The sequence below is a fragment of the Bacidia gigantensis genome, assembly GCF_019456465.1.
Source record: "Bacidia gigantensis strain McMullin 20006 chromosome Unknown contig_249, whole genome shotgun sequence".
Classification (NCBI taxonomy): domain Eukaryota; kingdom Fungi; phylum Ascomycota; class Lecanoromycetes; order Lecanorales; family Ramalinaceae; genus Bacidia; species Bacidia gigantensis.
In genome coordinates this window covers 757,262-771,989 of record NW_025408603.1, presented here as the reverse complement: position 1 = coordinate 771,989, position 14,728 = coordinate 757,262, and the positions used below count along the sequence as shown (strand labels likewise).

At 47.4% G+C, this 14,728-nt stretch overlaps 7 protein-coding genes across 7 annotated transcripts; 5 read left to right on the top strand and 2 right to left on the bottom strand.

Moving 5' to 3' along the window:
- Window positions 1-426: 426 nt before the first annotated feature.
- KY384_006433 (uncharacterized protein) lies at window positions 427-1,477 on the top strand (the record flags this gene model as incomplete). The annotated part of the gene is made up of 2 exons (XM_044814929.1): window positions 427-594; window positions 617-1,477. 2 exons carry the CDS (start codon window positions 427-429, stop codon window positions 1,475-1,477), a joined length of 1,029 nt encoding a protein of 342 aa, XP_044668029.1.
- A 360-nt stretch (window positions 1,478-1,837) lies between these two features.
- On the top strand, window positions 1,838-2,296 carry KY384_006432 (uncharacterized protein; the record flags this gene model as incomplete). Its single annotated transcript, XM_044814928.1, has 2 exons — window positions 1,838-1,878; window positions 2,113-2,296. The coding sequence occupies 2 exons, from the start codon at window positions 1,838-1,840 to the stop codon at window positions 2,294-2,296; spliced, it is 225 nt and encodes a 74-aa protein (XP_044668028.1).
- A 1,361-nt stretch (window positions 2,297-3,657) lies between these two features.
- KY384_006431 (uncharacterized protein) lies at window positions 3,658-4,214 on the top strand (the record flags this gene model as incomplete). Its single annotated transcript, XM_044814927.1, has 2 exons — window positions 3,658-3,944; window positions 4,037-4,214. The coding sequence occupies 2 exons, from the start codon at window positions 3,658-3,660 to the stop codon at window positions 4,212-4,214; spliced, it is 465 nt and encodes a 154-aa protein (XP_044668027.1).
- A 3,266-nt stretch (window positions 4,215-7,480) lies between these two features.
- ATP7 (ATP synthase d subunit) lies at window positions 7,481-8,094 on the bottom strand (the record flags this gene model as incomplete). Its single annotated transcript, XM_044814926.1, has 3 exons — window positions 7,481-7,510; window positions 7,565-7,651; window positions 7,711-8,094. 3 exons carry the CDS (start codon window positions 8,092-8,094, stop codon window positions 7,481-7,483), a joined length of 501 nt encoding a protein of 166 aa, XP_044668026.1.
- A 462-nt stretch (window positions 8,095-8,556) lies between these two features.
- Window positions 8,557-9,321, top strand: EGD2 (GAL4 enhancer protein; the record flags this gene model as incomplete). Its single annotated transcript, XM_044814925.1, has 3 exons — window positions 8,557-8,811; window positions 8,893-8,951; window positions 9,003-9,321. The coding sequence occupies 3 exons, from the start codon at window positions 8,557-8,559 to the stop codon at window positions 9,319-9,321; spliced, it is 633 nt and encodes a 210-aa protein (XP_044668025.1).
- A 384-nt stretch (window positions 9,322-9,705) lies between these two features.
- On the bottom strand, window positions 9,706-10,281 carry KY384_006428 (uncharacterized protein; the record flags this gene model as incomplete). Its single annotated transcript, XM_044814924.1, has 3 exons — window positions 9,706-9,762; window positions 9,844-10,104; window positions 10,156-10,281. 3 exons carry the CDS (start codon window positions 10,279-10,281, stop codon window positions 9,706-9,708), a joined length of 444 nt encoding a protein of 147 aa, XP_044668024.1.
- A 1,227-nt stretch (window positions 10,282-11,508) lies between these two features.
- KY384_006427 (uncharacterized protein) lies at window positions 11,509-14,708 on the top strand (the record flags this gene model as incomplete). The annotated part of the gene is made up of 5 exons (XM_044814923.1): window positions 11,509-11,899; window positions 12,772-12,920; window positions 12,969-13,026; window positions 13,079-13,868; window positions 13,922-14,708. The coding sequence occupies 5 exons, from the start codon at window positions 11,509-11,511 to the stop codon at window positions 14,706-14,708; spliced, it is 2,175 nt and encodes a 724-aa protein (XP_044668023.1).
- Between the last annotated feature and the right edge of the window lie 20 nt (window positions 14,709-14,728).

Here is a 14,728-nt window from a genome sequence, read left to right as displayed (position 1 = left end):
GTGGCTTACTTTTGAGAGGAACGGATCGCAGATACGTCCTATTGAAATCTTAGATATGCGATACGTTGTCGTCTCACATTCTCATTTGGCTTACAAGCATCCTTTGAGGTGTCTCTATGTGGTTGAGATTGAGAACTAGACCCATGTTAGACCAGTGAAATATCTCATTCAAAAATCAATTGCCTTGCCCCGTACGTCGTTCCCTATATTGAAAAGTCTCATTTGCTCCACGATTGCCTGCCAGATCTCGGAAGATCGCTTATAGGCCTTGTCGTTTTCATACTACTTACCTAAGCTCCATCGTAAGCAAGGCTCTGGATGACGATGGAAAAGGGGAAGTGCTTGTTGATATGTCGTAGTCTCTTTAGACTCAGATTGTAACGAAGGAGTCTCTCAAATAACATATCAATCACAGATCGCTTAACGATGCGAATTTTGACAGCTATCAGTATAGTCTATAGACTCTCATCCGTCGCCGTTGCAAGCAATTATGGCATGTCGATCGGTGATCTCATGGGGAAGGACAACACCTTTGCAGATGAGACGGTCTCCATTCAGACATCCTACTATGAGGAACCCGCAGCGGCGCACCCGGTAATAACCAAGTCTTGGACAGAACGGTGTAAACACTAACAATAAAAAGCTTGGAATCGTGCCCAGTAATTCCAAACCCATGAGTGGTCTTTCACAAAGGGAATTCAAGTCATTCTACAATAACAGTGGATATGGATATGACCTCAGGCTCCCTGCATGGCTGTGCGCGGACATTTTGCTTGGAGACTGGACGGCTCCCAGCGGCGAAGAAATCACCAATGGATCCCTTGGTGATCTTGCTCAACAACTTCGACTTCCACCAAATAGATTGGCTGAGTATACGGTGTATAGAGCCGATATTTTCCAACGCTCGATCAGCGACAAATTAAACAACATTCTCTGCAAGCCTACACCAAATGGTGGACGAGTGCTCACGTACGATGGTTGGCACAGTCAAGACTTGGAAGGGTTCTGGGTCGCGTATATCCTAGCTGGAGTGAGTACCGCTGTTGTTGGGTGGACTGGTTTGCACGTTGGTGTTGCGCACCCGGGGTCAGCAGCAAATATCACAGTAGACCAGCAAGTCTACATCTTGACAGCAACTGCGGTAGCTGAATACATTGCTGTCACAACAATCTTCCGACTGCAGACAAACGGCTATATCTCTTACGTACAGGCTTTCGTGCTGAATGCTATATGGAGCATTTTCGAAGTTGCTGGTGAAGTACTGACGGCGGCTTGGGACAACGTTTGTGCTGATTTTGAGACCTTTCGAGATGGCGTCGCCACGCTGGCAAACCAGGCTCTCAACAGATTATTTGTTTTCAACCCGAGGAGGCTCAGTCGAGGTGGTGGCTCTGCATTAGATCTTGTGGGGCAAGTGCAGGACGTCGAGACAGGCCACGGTCTTCCTGGCATCGGTGAAGGTTGCGTTGCAGGTTAGGGTATCATCATTGTACCCCAATCTTCTGCGTTCGCGCCCGGAGCACCGAAGTAGTCTCAAGCCATCCGCCAATTGCATCAAGGAGAGAACAATGTTTAGCCAATGACCTCGCGCTATCGCCTATGGGTATAAGCACCGCTTCATCATGGATGATCCAACGTCAGATCCGCATATTGTAACCCGCCAGCCCACAAAGCTAACGCCTCTAGGTTCTGCGGCTGCAGTACCTATGAGCCGACAGGGGTGTTGAGAGCTCAGATGCCTTTTCATACAGACATCAGGGGTAAGCACTGGTGAACTCATTAGACAAGTACATCACACGCCGCACGGTCTGTCTCCAAGCTTTTCATCGTCGCAACAATGATTATGATCATGATCATTGCTTACACCTTCAATATTCAGTCAGTGAACAGGCAAGGAACGACTGCGCCCTGGAAAGGATTGACTTGGTTGAAGGACGAAAATGTATGCTGACATTTGAGGTGTGGAAAGCTTGGGAAGCAGATTGCTATTTTGAATTTTTGCTAAACAAGCTAAAGATTTAGAGTACGGGCTATTTTTGGGTGGAGCCGCAGCCGCGCCAAGGCCGCTCGCGATTTGACAAATTTTGGATCTTTTCTTTCTAACTTATTCAGACACACATTGCTCAACCCTGACGACAGTTTTGGACGCAGGAGTATCAGAATTACCCCTTTTGAAATGTCATCTGTGCTCGATGAAGCTAGTCCCGGCGCCGCTCGGCTTACGCCTGCCAGATCCAGTATCCTTCCGGATTACCTCATGGGAATCTGCAAGTCTCCTTCTAGTTGTCAGCCCTAGAAATATCAGATTACTTTACAGCACGTGAGACAGAGCTCGCCGGGCCTGCCTTTGGTCTAGCCCGTGGGTGACGTCCGTCATAGGGCTCACCCTCTACTCGACATCCTAGCCACGTGTGCGGCTGCGCGCCTCATCAGCGTTCTCACCTCCATAGGGATCTCGGCAGCTAAATCGTTGCCCAATCAGTGAGAGATCGCAAGAGTAATGCAATACGGTGCTTGTGGCTTGTAGCTTGTGAGAGCTGTGCTGACATGACCGTTTACTTCCAAGACGGGGTCTTCACTTCTTATCCCAAAAACCACGGAGTCATGTCAGAGCTTAACCTGACACTGATACTCATGACCCAGTATAAGGGACCTGTCAGTCCTGTGAGGGTCAAGAGTCCGTTCCTTGGAGTTACAGCATCTTGCAATGCCTCACTTGCTACGCTTCTTCCATGCATAGTAATCATTAATATCACACCTCCTACGGTTCGAGTTTCAACTTTTTAAACATTTCTCTACTTCTAAGCTATCTCAATCAGTCTCTTTGCAATCGTTTGTCAGGCAGCAGGCCCTGCCCTACGCATCTCAAGATCTTGGGAAGATTCACGCTAATCGAAGTTGTTGAACCGCTCTAAGCTCGCCGCTAGCACATTCATCTTTGTTTCCGAATATTCTGGGTTTGCCGATTGAAGATATATATCTGGCTATCTTCCCATTCAAAATGGACTATCAATCTTCAGAGACTTCACCTACCACGTCGACTTCGAATTCCCCAACCTACACCTCTACAAGCTCGCTTTATTTGCAGACAACAGAGACGCCAAGTACCAGATACTTCTCGAACTTGACGAACACCGAAAAGGCATACATCTCGCCCTACGCACAAGAAGAAAACCCCATACCACGCCAACGATCCTCACACGCATCACGCGCAGAGGCAAGGTCAGCTCCTTTCATTTCTACTGCAAATCCTCCATCACCTCTTGAGGAAAATATGTCAACGTACTCTTCGTCATCACAGAGCAGTTCAGCGTACAGTTCACCAAGGTCGGCACAGAACACGGCTTCATTCAGAATGAGTAATCAAAAGGGGGTTAGTTCGGTAAGTCTTTACCAATTATTTGTCATTGGCATTTGCGTCTTTTTTTTCATTATAAGAAGGGAGCCTGCGCCAGCAAGTCTGGTAGAAGCAAGCTTACAACGTGATGTTGTGAGGGTACCATTCGCTTCCAAATTGTTCCCGAGCAGCCACCCTACGCTAGAAGCTTGGTAGCCCGGCGCTTTACCACGATCGTCTTATCTCTTCACTATCAGAACTTGGGAAAACCTGCACAATTACTAATCGGGTTATTGATCTCTTAGGCCGACAAAGACCAAATGCTCCGTACATTGCGCACCCACCGCGTCAACACGTTGACTGAACTTCGCCGGATCGAAAAGTCACTCAACGGTGATGGCTCGAAAGATGTCATCGAAGCCTTAACCACCGGCTGGGCACACTACGTCAACTCCAACAACTTACTCAGCGAGCTGAGAGGCATGACCAAGAATTACCCCTTCAGCTCTGAATGCCTTGATGAGGCCAAGTGGCAAGTCATTGGAGATCCTGCGAGTACTAAGAGTTGGAACTATTGCTGGCTCATCCTGTCGAAGATAAAGAATGAGTAAGTCCGAAGGCCATCCTCATCGGTGGCCATTCTTATTTTCCAAGAAACGCTTCTGTCGCCCTCAGATACTAACGAAATTTCTGGAACAGATCACTCATCAAAAAGCATGCGCGTCAGCTAGCTACCAAGCCTGCTATGTGGGGCGGAAAGACCCCGAACACCGCTAACGTGGACAAATTGGCCACCGCATGTGTGGCCGAGTGGACGAGGGCCATCGACAACATGCTGAAGCAGTGGACAGCACCACCAAAGACCCCCGGCAAATAACGGCCAAGTCATTTTTTGGTTAAATGTCATGGCCGAAGTAACAGTGGTTTGAGCGATGCATTGCGAAGGAAGGGAAAAGCATATGGACGGCGTTCAAGTCCTTCTTGCCTGTTTGCGGTTGGTGTTTGTTTTGTGCATTTTTGCGCGTATTGGGATTATGTATCAATAGATTATCCGACGACCTCCAGCACCTGGTCTTCTGGATGGAAAGCGGTGGAAGAAAACCTTCGTTTGGCATGTGTACCATAGCTGGATCGTGAGACTCTCCAGGGCTGGCCTCGGATGTGATGTTCTCATTCGCTCATTTTAAGCTCGAATTTCAATAGCACGCTACAAGACACCTGCAAGGTATTGTTGAAGTCTGCATCAATTGCTTCTTCAGTGGAATGATCAAGATGTTCAGCTACGCAAGACTATTTGCATTTGATATTTCATATCTGTTGAACCTTATCTCTTCCAGAACGAATCCACAAGCTCAAACTTTCACAGCTGCCAACGGTATGTGGTCTCTAACCCAAGCCAAGTCTAGTGACGGGTGTAGACTTAGATAAGCGAGGAAAGTAGGATCACAGTGTCATGGGGAGACTGAGCCATGAGATCGGACCCTACTCTAGCCAGCCACGCGCGTCATCAAGTCTTTCCCCTTTATGCGCTACTAAACCCCACCCCAGCACTCAGCAATGGCCGTCTTGGACTTAAGGCCGGCGGTGACGATTCTGCGGCAGGATCGCAGGAATGCTCTAATCAGGTTTAGCCCACGGCTGGCTTCGATGATACACCACAGCTTGGGTGCTGCTCATACGATGAGGGACCTTTCCATGATGTAACCCTGCTTCATATGCTGGAGGCTTCCGAATCTCATACCACCTACACATAGAGACAACCGGAGCACTCCTATCGTCGGATTCAATCGATACGGAGCCAGGTATCGGTCGAGAGACTATCCTTTTCAATACTGTGAACTCAACATCCCCGTGACAAGCCGCCACACGGATGGACTACAAAGTGCCGGGACCAAGTCATGCTTTTGTCTCAACTTCAATATGTATACCTTGGCGAGGTCAAAAGCACTCACGCCTTTTCCTTGTCGCACGTCAACCATGACTGTCGTACTTCTAATGCCTGGAAACCCCGGTGCCTTTTTGCTGTTACTGTGCTTCTCTAGACTTGTCTCATGAAAACCATGAGTTCCATTTTGTTCAAGAGCCCCATGGGCTGAGTCTGCCAGTTCCATGCATTTATTGCGTGATCTTGATCCTTCCTCGTCGCCTATACATCCAGAGCGCCTTCCCTTACTCCCCTTCTCTGTATTCCATTTTTATTGAAGCCTACTTCTTTAAGAATGTCTTGACATACCGCTTACCAAGACTTGAAAGATTATTTCACGTCGCCTCATCCTTTGGACGACATCAAGTCAGGCTTTCAGAAGCCAAAGGAATCAATGAGTTCTTAGACCTTTCCAGTCTTTCCAACCCCTTTCTTCAATCCAAACTCTTTAAGCCACCTGTCCTCAAGATACCCAGTGCTTTTGTTGGGAAAGTAAGTTTGAAGAATACACATACTGCTCTTCGCATGACGTCTTGCTTCGATATCCACTTTCCCTCTCGATTCTACCACTGGCTGTAGTAACTGTCGGCCTGAACGACAGAGCTGCATATGTCGAAAAGTGTTGAGAAATATGGCAAACTTCAACTTGTACATTTAGGCTATCAGATTAGTCACGATCGTGTACGTTAAGATTATAAAGTGTATAAGGTTGGGGTATTTGTGCGTGTACTGAGGAGTCAAGAATATTGCCACGACTGTGTTGGAAGAGACCATTTCAACCTTGCTTGATGTTAAACAGATTTGTTGCTCGGACATCTTCGTCGATGTTTTCGTAAAACCAGATCATTCGGGTTGGAGGTTGAAAAGGTAGGAAGAAACCCCCTTTGTGTCACAAAGTAATGAAGAATCTGGGACCTCATGATGCTTGTGCTCACACGAGCGACCGAGGACGATAAAATCAATTTGAACAGCCGGCGACAGATCAACCGTTTGATGGCTAAATGTCGCAATTCATTCAGTCACAAGATAGAGTGGTTTATATATCAAATATTTGATTATGAATCAAAGAAGGAAGTTAGTTGAGTGGAGCCCTTCTGCTTTCCTCGACGAAACAGTCGCGACTGAAGACCGTCCATGTACTCTATGGCTGATCGCCTCTAGGAACTCTGGCTGTCGAAACCTTACATGCCAGATGCCGCATAATGTAATAGGATTAGGACTCTGTAATTTTACATTTGGCAAGCACCACCCTCCAAGCTAAATTTTGTGAACATTTATATTACAAACGAAACATTAACAAGAGTAGATTTCGAGATCATGAAGCCTTGGTGAAAACGCTTTGACCTGGAAACTGACGCAAAAAGCAGCCTCGTCTGACAGAGTGCCATATAATTCAACCACCAAGACGATATTCTAGGCAATGTGCCTCGTCCTGATACAAGAACTTTGTCTGAAAATACTGTAGGCAGAGTATCTCTCCTAGACGCAAAAGGTCAAAGACGACCAAAGTATCTGCGATAGTGTTCATACTGTTTATCTCAGTGTAAGTCTAGATCGTAGTGGCTTGCAAAGGACGACAATGAGATTCGATACCGATCATAAGATGCACGAGAAATCCGATGATCTTAGCAAGCTCGCAATGGTCGACTTGCGTTCCACAATCACAGTCTTGAAGCCTATTTTGGTTTGGTCAATCAGACAATAGCTATCTCTGTCCACATTCAAAAGAATTGCAACAGAATCTTGACTTGATGTCTTACTGAGTCGAAAACTGAAGACATAGTGGATTCAAGAAAAAGGTGAGTCCACCTTAGAGAAGGCCTTTAATCTTGAACAGATATTGAAGCAGAAATCGTTGGTCGGTTTTGAAGTACACAACGTGACAATTGTGACGGGCAACGAATTCCATGTAAGCAATTGTACTTACCCTTCGATGAGCTCTTGTGCTGGTTGAATCATGTCCGTAGTATGAGCTGTCTGCGACTGTTGCAACCTCTCTGGTATAGATTGGAGACCCGGGATGTGTTGCAATTCCATCCCCAATTGCAAGGATAGTCAACGACTATTGTTTGTGACAACCTGGTTAGGGTTCCTTGTGGGAACAAACGTCTTGTTGGTACTCTCGACCGTAGATGCACACAGCTCGAAAGGCAGACGAGCGAAGCAAAGAGATGTATTTTCAGGATATTCCCGTCCCTAAGTGAAGCGCACAATATGGCCTACATGACAGACAAATCGCCAAATTTCTCCTTCGAAAGCGTGTCAGTAATCAACAACAGAGGTTTTTCCGCATATCAACTTACTTTGTAGCCTGGAGGCATCCAAATACCCTTTTCCATCATCTTCTCAAATCTCTTTTCCCATCCTGGTTTAGCCGCGAAAACGTCGTCCTATATCACCAAGCTCTCAGCAGGCTAATCTTACGCCTATCATCAGCTTTAACACTTACAGTGGTGATGTCCTCCCATCGCCTCGTCTTGTCAATATTGTCCAGCGTAGCATGCAGACTCTTCAACTCCTCGTCGACCTTCTCCTTCGTCTCCTCTGCGCTTTTCACCGCCTGCACCTCAAAAGTCTCGATTGCCTTGATCTGCTTATTCACGTCATACGTTCGTGGACTGAAGTTTTTCATCTCCTTCTCAATGTTGTCAACCACGGTGGTATTCTTGAGCTGATCGCGGTAGGCCTGAAAATCCACTGTTTGAGGTAGAGCCGACAGGTTATTTACTCTTCGCCGTGCGTCATCATTACGTTTCTTGAAGGCCTGAAGAGAGGCTGCTGTTTGACCTTTCAGCCCGAGGGAGGACGTGATTCTGTTCCAGTCGACTTTCATAGCCGCAGGGCGCTACGGATGCGTCAGTGACAAGCTCGGAGGGTATGTGAGCGTTATAATGGAAGTAAGGGATACGTACTGCAGCGGCGGCCATGTTGAAGATCCCAATTGCTTAATGCTGGCGTAATCTGCTGGATGAAGGAGAAGAGGACCGGAAGCCAAGACAGGGTTTAGGAGCCCGCCGTAAGGCTGAGAAACAAACCACTAGCGCACAAGTTCTGGTAATTGGCAAATTGGAAGTCTTCATAAAGGTTGCCAGTCGATACTTGCGTAAGAATCAGCGCCTCTATTGTAAGTTTATGAACTTTCACTGTCATCTTTGAATCTAGCAGAATTTCTGCTATCGACTCCAACTCCTTGCATTTCACGTAGTACCCAGCGATATGCGTGATTGCGTCCGCGGATTGTTCGAGGGCTTTCAACAACATGTACTAAATTTGGTCTACGTAGTAATTGTAGACGATGTCGAATCCTCGCATTGAGGAGCTCCCTGATGATGAACCAAGCAAAAAGGGTGCCGATGTTGAGGATGCATCAAGCAGCTCGGATTCTGAAGAAGGAGAGGCCGAAAAAGGCGAAGGTGGAGAAAGCATACCAGGAGGATCGTCCGTCACAGTACATTCTCGCAACGAAAAGAAAGCTCGGAAGTCGATTGCCAAATTGGGTTTGAAGCATGTGCCAGGTATCACGAGGGTCACATTAAGGAGGCCGAAAAATGTGCGAAAATCTCTTATTACTTGAAACCCTTTCGCTTGCTTCACCAGACGACCCATAAAAGTTGTTAACTTTGACCCATAGATCCTGTTCGTCATCAATCAACCAGACGTTTACAAGTCACCATCAAGCAACACCTGGATGTGCGTCGTCAAGTGTTCCATGATCATTGAAATGCGTTAATGCTGCTACAGTATTTTCGGTGAAGCCAAGATTGAAGACTTATCTTCCCAGATCTCTGACAGTGCGCTTAAAAACATGGCCCCAACAGACAATGCAGGTGACCACGCCGGACACAACCACGCTGCAGACAAGGGCAAGGCAATTGAGGGCGGAGAGGCAAAGAAAGAAGAGGAGGAAGACGATGGGGAGGAAGTGGACGACACGGGTCTAGAGGCAAAGGACATTGAGCTAGTCATGGGCCAAGCCAACGTCTCCAGAAAGAAAGCTGTCAAAGCTCTGAAAGAAAACGACAACGATATTGTGAATAGTATCATGGCACTGTCTATATAAAGCTGATGCTGGCACGACTCTCTCTTGTTACATAAGGCATTGATGGGTTAACGGGACAGTCGGACTCTAATTTGTGTTGAGAGTCAAAATGTTAAGCGTCGCCGTAGAACCGCGAGGGGTCGTTTAGTAGATGACATCTGCGTGCTAATTATTTGCCCCATTGCAGGAAGGCATGAAAACCTAAAGGATTGATCAGGATCGGACGGATGAGGTAGTGGCCTTGTGGCTCTTGGAGTACCTGATTTGTGCGGTATGGGGGCTCTCATGCTCAATGCGAATTGATCCACGAGCATTCCTTCAGAGCGGCATCTGACGCGTCATTTGAATGGCACTTCACAGATTTCCTGCTCTATGGATCGTTCGACATCTACAAATACATCGCCATCATGCTTTCGCAGCCTCTCGAACCTTCGCGTGCGCTTTTCGAACCTCGAATCGTGTCTGGAAATCAACCAAATCAGTCAACACGCCTCACGGGGCAAAAAGTAAGGTCCTCAAAGGCCCCATGAACTGGTAACTAACCTGTTTCTTTAACCTCATGACCTTGAATCGCTCGAAATCCGATAGAGCTTTTCTCTTGTCCTGCTGGTCTCTCCTTTTTGCCCACGCACTTTGTTCCCATTGCTCATCAACTTTAGCTTCTTCCCACTTCTTCGCCACAGGACCACGTCCAGCTGCTCTCGGCATCTTTGAGATGACGATATGGGTGATCAAAATGTGGTTGAGGGGCGCAGACTGGCGAACGACTTCCCCGAATTTGTGTGACGGGCCGTCGACGAGAACCTGTTGCGGCTCTTAGCATTGTCTCTATCATTGAGAGACAATTTTACATACTCGCTTGTGGTCTATGATCTGGACTATGACTGCCAGCCGTCCATTGTTGGGGCCGTTAGTGAAAAGCACGACACGACCGACTTCAATGAGTCTCCACTTTGAGGCTGAAATATTGATGTCTGCCATAGCGAAAAGGTTGTTCTGCGCATCTTGTCAGCACCCAAATCAACATGCTACACAACTCATATACTTGCCTTTGTCGAAAGTGGTGATAATCTGACGCAGCGCAGAGGGCTTGCAATCAGACGTGGGAGCTCGGCTAAGATTGCGCACTAATTTAGCGCTTTGAAGCTTGGCAACAAAATTTGTTTCAAGACTCTGGAATTTGCTTCACGTTCATTTCGACTTTACAAGTTCATAGACTATTGCACCGTCTATGTTGGGCAAGATCAGTGATCATGTGGGTCATACGCTTGTAATTACTACCCGGGTAGACATCGTGAGTGCCACTTCTACGTTCTCTTATATGGATTTGAGATCTCATGATGCCATAATTTGCGGTTGACACTTTCGCTCGGGGTCTCTCGCCGGAGGCTCACACGGGAGGGAGACGAATGATATTTAAACTTACATATTCTGATATGAATTTTCTTATACTCTGCGTCACTGAGTGCACGTATGGACGAAAATAGACGTCCACCGCTAACAGGTTGACTTACCAGGCTCTTGAGTAGAATCTCACGTTGCAGAATGTGCTGATTCTTGGCTATTACAACATTTAAAATCTTCAGAGGTTGGTACCATGCTTTTTATCTGTCTCCCCCTATGATTAAACAACAAATGCACTAGATAGTACGTGACTCTTCAAGAGCATGATCTCACTGTTTTACACCAAGATCACTGAGGGGAAAGATCTATCTCATCCTGTCAGTACTTCTGCAAGTTTCACTGCTGACCAAGATACTCGCTAGAGCTCTCGGCAAGAACAGGCACTCACTGTGCCCTGTGAAGAGTAGTACCTCTCGATGCCTGGTTAAAACAGCCGACAACGATCGTTTTGTACACGACAAGTGAGGCGCCTTGTAGATTATTTGCTAATAAATGCTATTTAAGCCTAGGCCAACATTTCAAAGCATTTATATTTTAGACAAGACTATAGAAGTAGTGTACTCTAGATCGATCATCCCTTGTCGATAAATTGTTCGCTTTCCCATCGATATGCAGCTGCCTGAGCCTTGCATCTTGGCATTCTTCCGACCTGCGGTTTAGGCGCGGAAAAATTGGAGGCAGATGGTACCTGAACATCAGCGAAGTCTACTCCAATTGCAAAGTGCGACGCATTCAATCTGCCTCGTCTAGATGCTTGAGTACTACATGTTACGCCTCTAATCCATGAGCCATACCACAACAGCTATGCCCTCGCCGTTGGTCTCAGTTTCCATTCAATCTTTCTTCATTACGCTTTGCTCATGCTTCATTGCCCACTATCTGAATCCCGGGGATCCCCCCCATTACTTCTCACTCCTTGTCTATGGATTGCTCGCCACGTCTCCAAACTTTCTTTGGCAGCAGAAAATAGAACAAATCTTTCCATCCTACAAACTGAAGAAGGTCAAGGTTGACGAGGGAGGCAACGGCGCTGAAGTGGAGAAAAAATTGAGTGCGAAAAACACCTTAATTAAGGTCGTGCTAGATCAGACTGTGGCTGCCCTTCCGAACGTTGTTGGTTACATTGGAGTCACTCGTTTATTAAGAGGTGTCCCTCCAAAGATGTGTTGGGCTGCTGTAAAGGAGGTGGGTCCTGGTACGATTGCTGCGTGAACAGAGGCCTGACGTCAATAGCAAACGGTACCAATCATGCTTGCAGGCTATAAATTGTGGCCAGCAGTCAACATCCTCCAGCATTCTCTTTTGCCTGTCCAATACAGGACCGTGGCTGGAAGCCTTGTCGGGTTAGGGTGGGGAACATTTCTCGCCTTAAAGGCAGCAAGATGATGCAAGTGGAGATTCGCCATAATTATGTGTAGTGAGGTCAGAGGGTGTTCAAATCCGTGATAAGGAGAAGCATCTGCCGCAAGTGTTATGAGGCAGGTACGACTTTGGTTGGAGACTCTGACGGTAAGGCAAGAGCGTTGGTGCTGGTATTTGTCTGAGACATCCGATCAATTGATCAATCTGTGTGCTCGAAGCCATTTCTCAATGTTCTACCTTAGCAAAGTGTCGCGGCCGGTCCCTTCCCGAGTGTTGACAGTCCAGGCAAATCGCGCTTCGCCATCAAATTTCATCACATCTAACTTGCAACTCCTCGCCCCACACCATCCAGGACTGATTTGTGGAGTAAGTGTGAGATAATGTCGCAACCACCACCTTTTCGACAGCGGCCGAATCTACAACTTGCCCTTGCCCTAAATAGCACCGGCTCCCCTCGCCATTCAGGCTCAGCCACCCCGATCAGGACCCCATATGCATGTACTCCAGCATCAACACCGGGAGGGACGCCCTTTGGTTCAGAGACACCTTTTGGCATTACCAGCTATTCTCCCCTTCGCTCAGCAAGTCTTAAAGTTCCGACTCCATTCCCCTTTCCGTCTCGTCATCGCGAATCTAGAAATCGGATTAGTTGGCACCGCAGAATGCAACGGATCGGCAACAAATCTATTTTTTTGTTCTTTGCAGCTCTAGTACTGACAATCTGGTGGTTCAATGGTGGGAGACAAGAATTGGATGAGGTCAAACTGAATGCTGCCGGGCTAGGAAAAGGCCTGTTGACCGAGAGACGGATGCACAATTACCAATTCTACCCTGTTACGAATCCCAAAATCCATGTATGCTCGCGACCTCTACGTGAGATCGACCTAGCTAATGCACACAAGTTCATGGGCCGCTGGACGGCAACACCAAATCACTTGCGCAAAGACGGTACATTTCCGGGTACATCCTACTTACGATCTCACAAAAAGTTGCCGCTCTGACCAATTTTAAGGTGTATATTTTGACATCGTGGTAAAGAACACAACTTCGCTCTTTATCGCGCTTCACAATGCCCCTGTTGGACCTACGTCGAACTCAGCGACCTCAACTGCTGCGCAAACATCACCAACCATCTACAAAGCTCCGGACCATCTCTCATTTCACCCTTTAGCTGCAAATCAGGCGCCATCTCCACCAGTATCCCTCCTAGCTCGTATTGATGACGCTGAGTATGTAATCCTATCCAATGCATCTAAGCTCGTGACTGTTTCTTTCAACACTCTTTCTCGACATCATGAGCACCATATCCGTATAGTAGCACCAATGATCGATGACGGTGGGCGCGGGATTGTGGAGTTGGAAGGTCTTTGGCTCAGTAAAGGTGGCTTCTTGATCAAGGTCGCTGGATCGATGTTGGACGATGTCTACATTGATGAAGACATACTGCGACCCGAGAATTCTAATGTTGGGGAAAAGCATAGAGCTGGGCTCAGTGAGCTTGAAAATGACGGGACGAATCGACTTAAGCATTTCCATCAAACTCACGAAATCGAATCAGATCTCGTGGTCGCCAACCAAGATAGGAAGAAGATATTGGAGGTTGTGACCGATTTCCCTGGCTCCTCCGCCCGCACAGGAGCAACAGAAAGGTTGCTGGCTGGCGTAACAGGATGGGAGTATCTACTTGGAGAGATGTTCAAGGCAGATCACGTTGGTATCTGGGTGGACGGTATGTGTTTGATTCAAGAATGCATTGGAGGCAACGGCTTCCCAGTAGGGGTTGGTGATGTGTTCTTTCGCAGGTCTTGTCTGTCAAGCCCTACACAATCATCTCGAATACTGATCAACCACGCAGTGGACCATATAGCACCGAATACTTTAAACTTCCTTGGATGTTTACAAGCTACATTCCAGACGTATTAGTACGTACAAAGTCTCCCTTTGTAGGCTTTACGGTCGATGCTCATCATTCACAGGTTATTAATCTTGGCGAGTCCGATCATTTCTCATTCAAAAGATATCAGGCCGAATACAATCAAACTATGTGGCAGCTATCGGAGTCCTTTGAAAATACTTATATTTCTTTGGTCCAGGGAATCCGAAGGTTAGGCTACGAGAGACATCCAGCCATAGTTCTGAGCGAGCGACTAGGCTTCCCTGGAGTTATTCCTCATAATGTACCGGCCTCGGTACCCATATTTATCATGCGTCCCCTGACTGGGCGCCTTGAGCACGCAACACAAAACATAGTCAACAGACTTAGAGCGCACGGAGACCGATCAGTCTTCTGGGTAGATACTTCTGGCTGGCTCGATTCGGACGTGACCCACGAAGTTGCAGGGGACTTGTACCTCGATGAAAGCTTGGACCCGGCACGAATGCGACTGACGGAGCTCGGAAATCAACGCGTAGCAATGTTCCTACACGCTCACGTTTGCCAGCACCTTGCGTCTGTTGGAGACGAATGCGCGTTCCTCCCGCAGGAGGTCTACCAGGGCACAGCGTACGACCAAGAAGAGGCTAATTTTAATCGATACCTAGAGGCTGAGAAGGAACAAAGACTACGAGAGTTGTTCTGGTTGACTGGACAGCAAGAAAAAAAGGAGAGCGAAGCATCGGCGGCAGATATCCGCTCAATGTGATGCTGAGGGACGCGGGACGG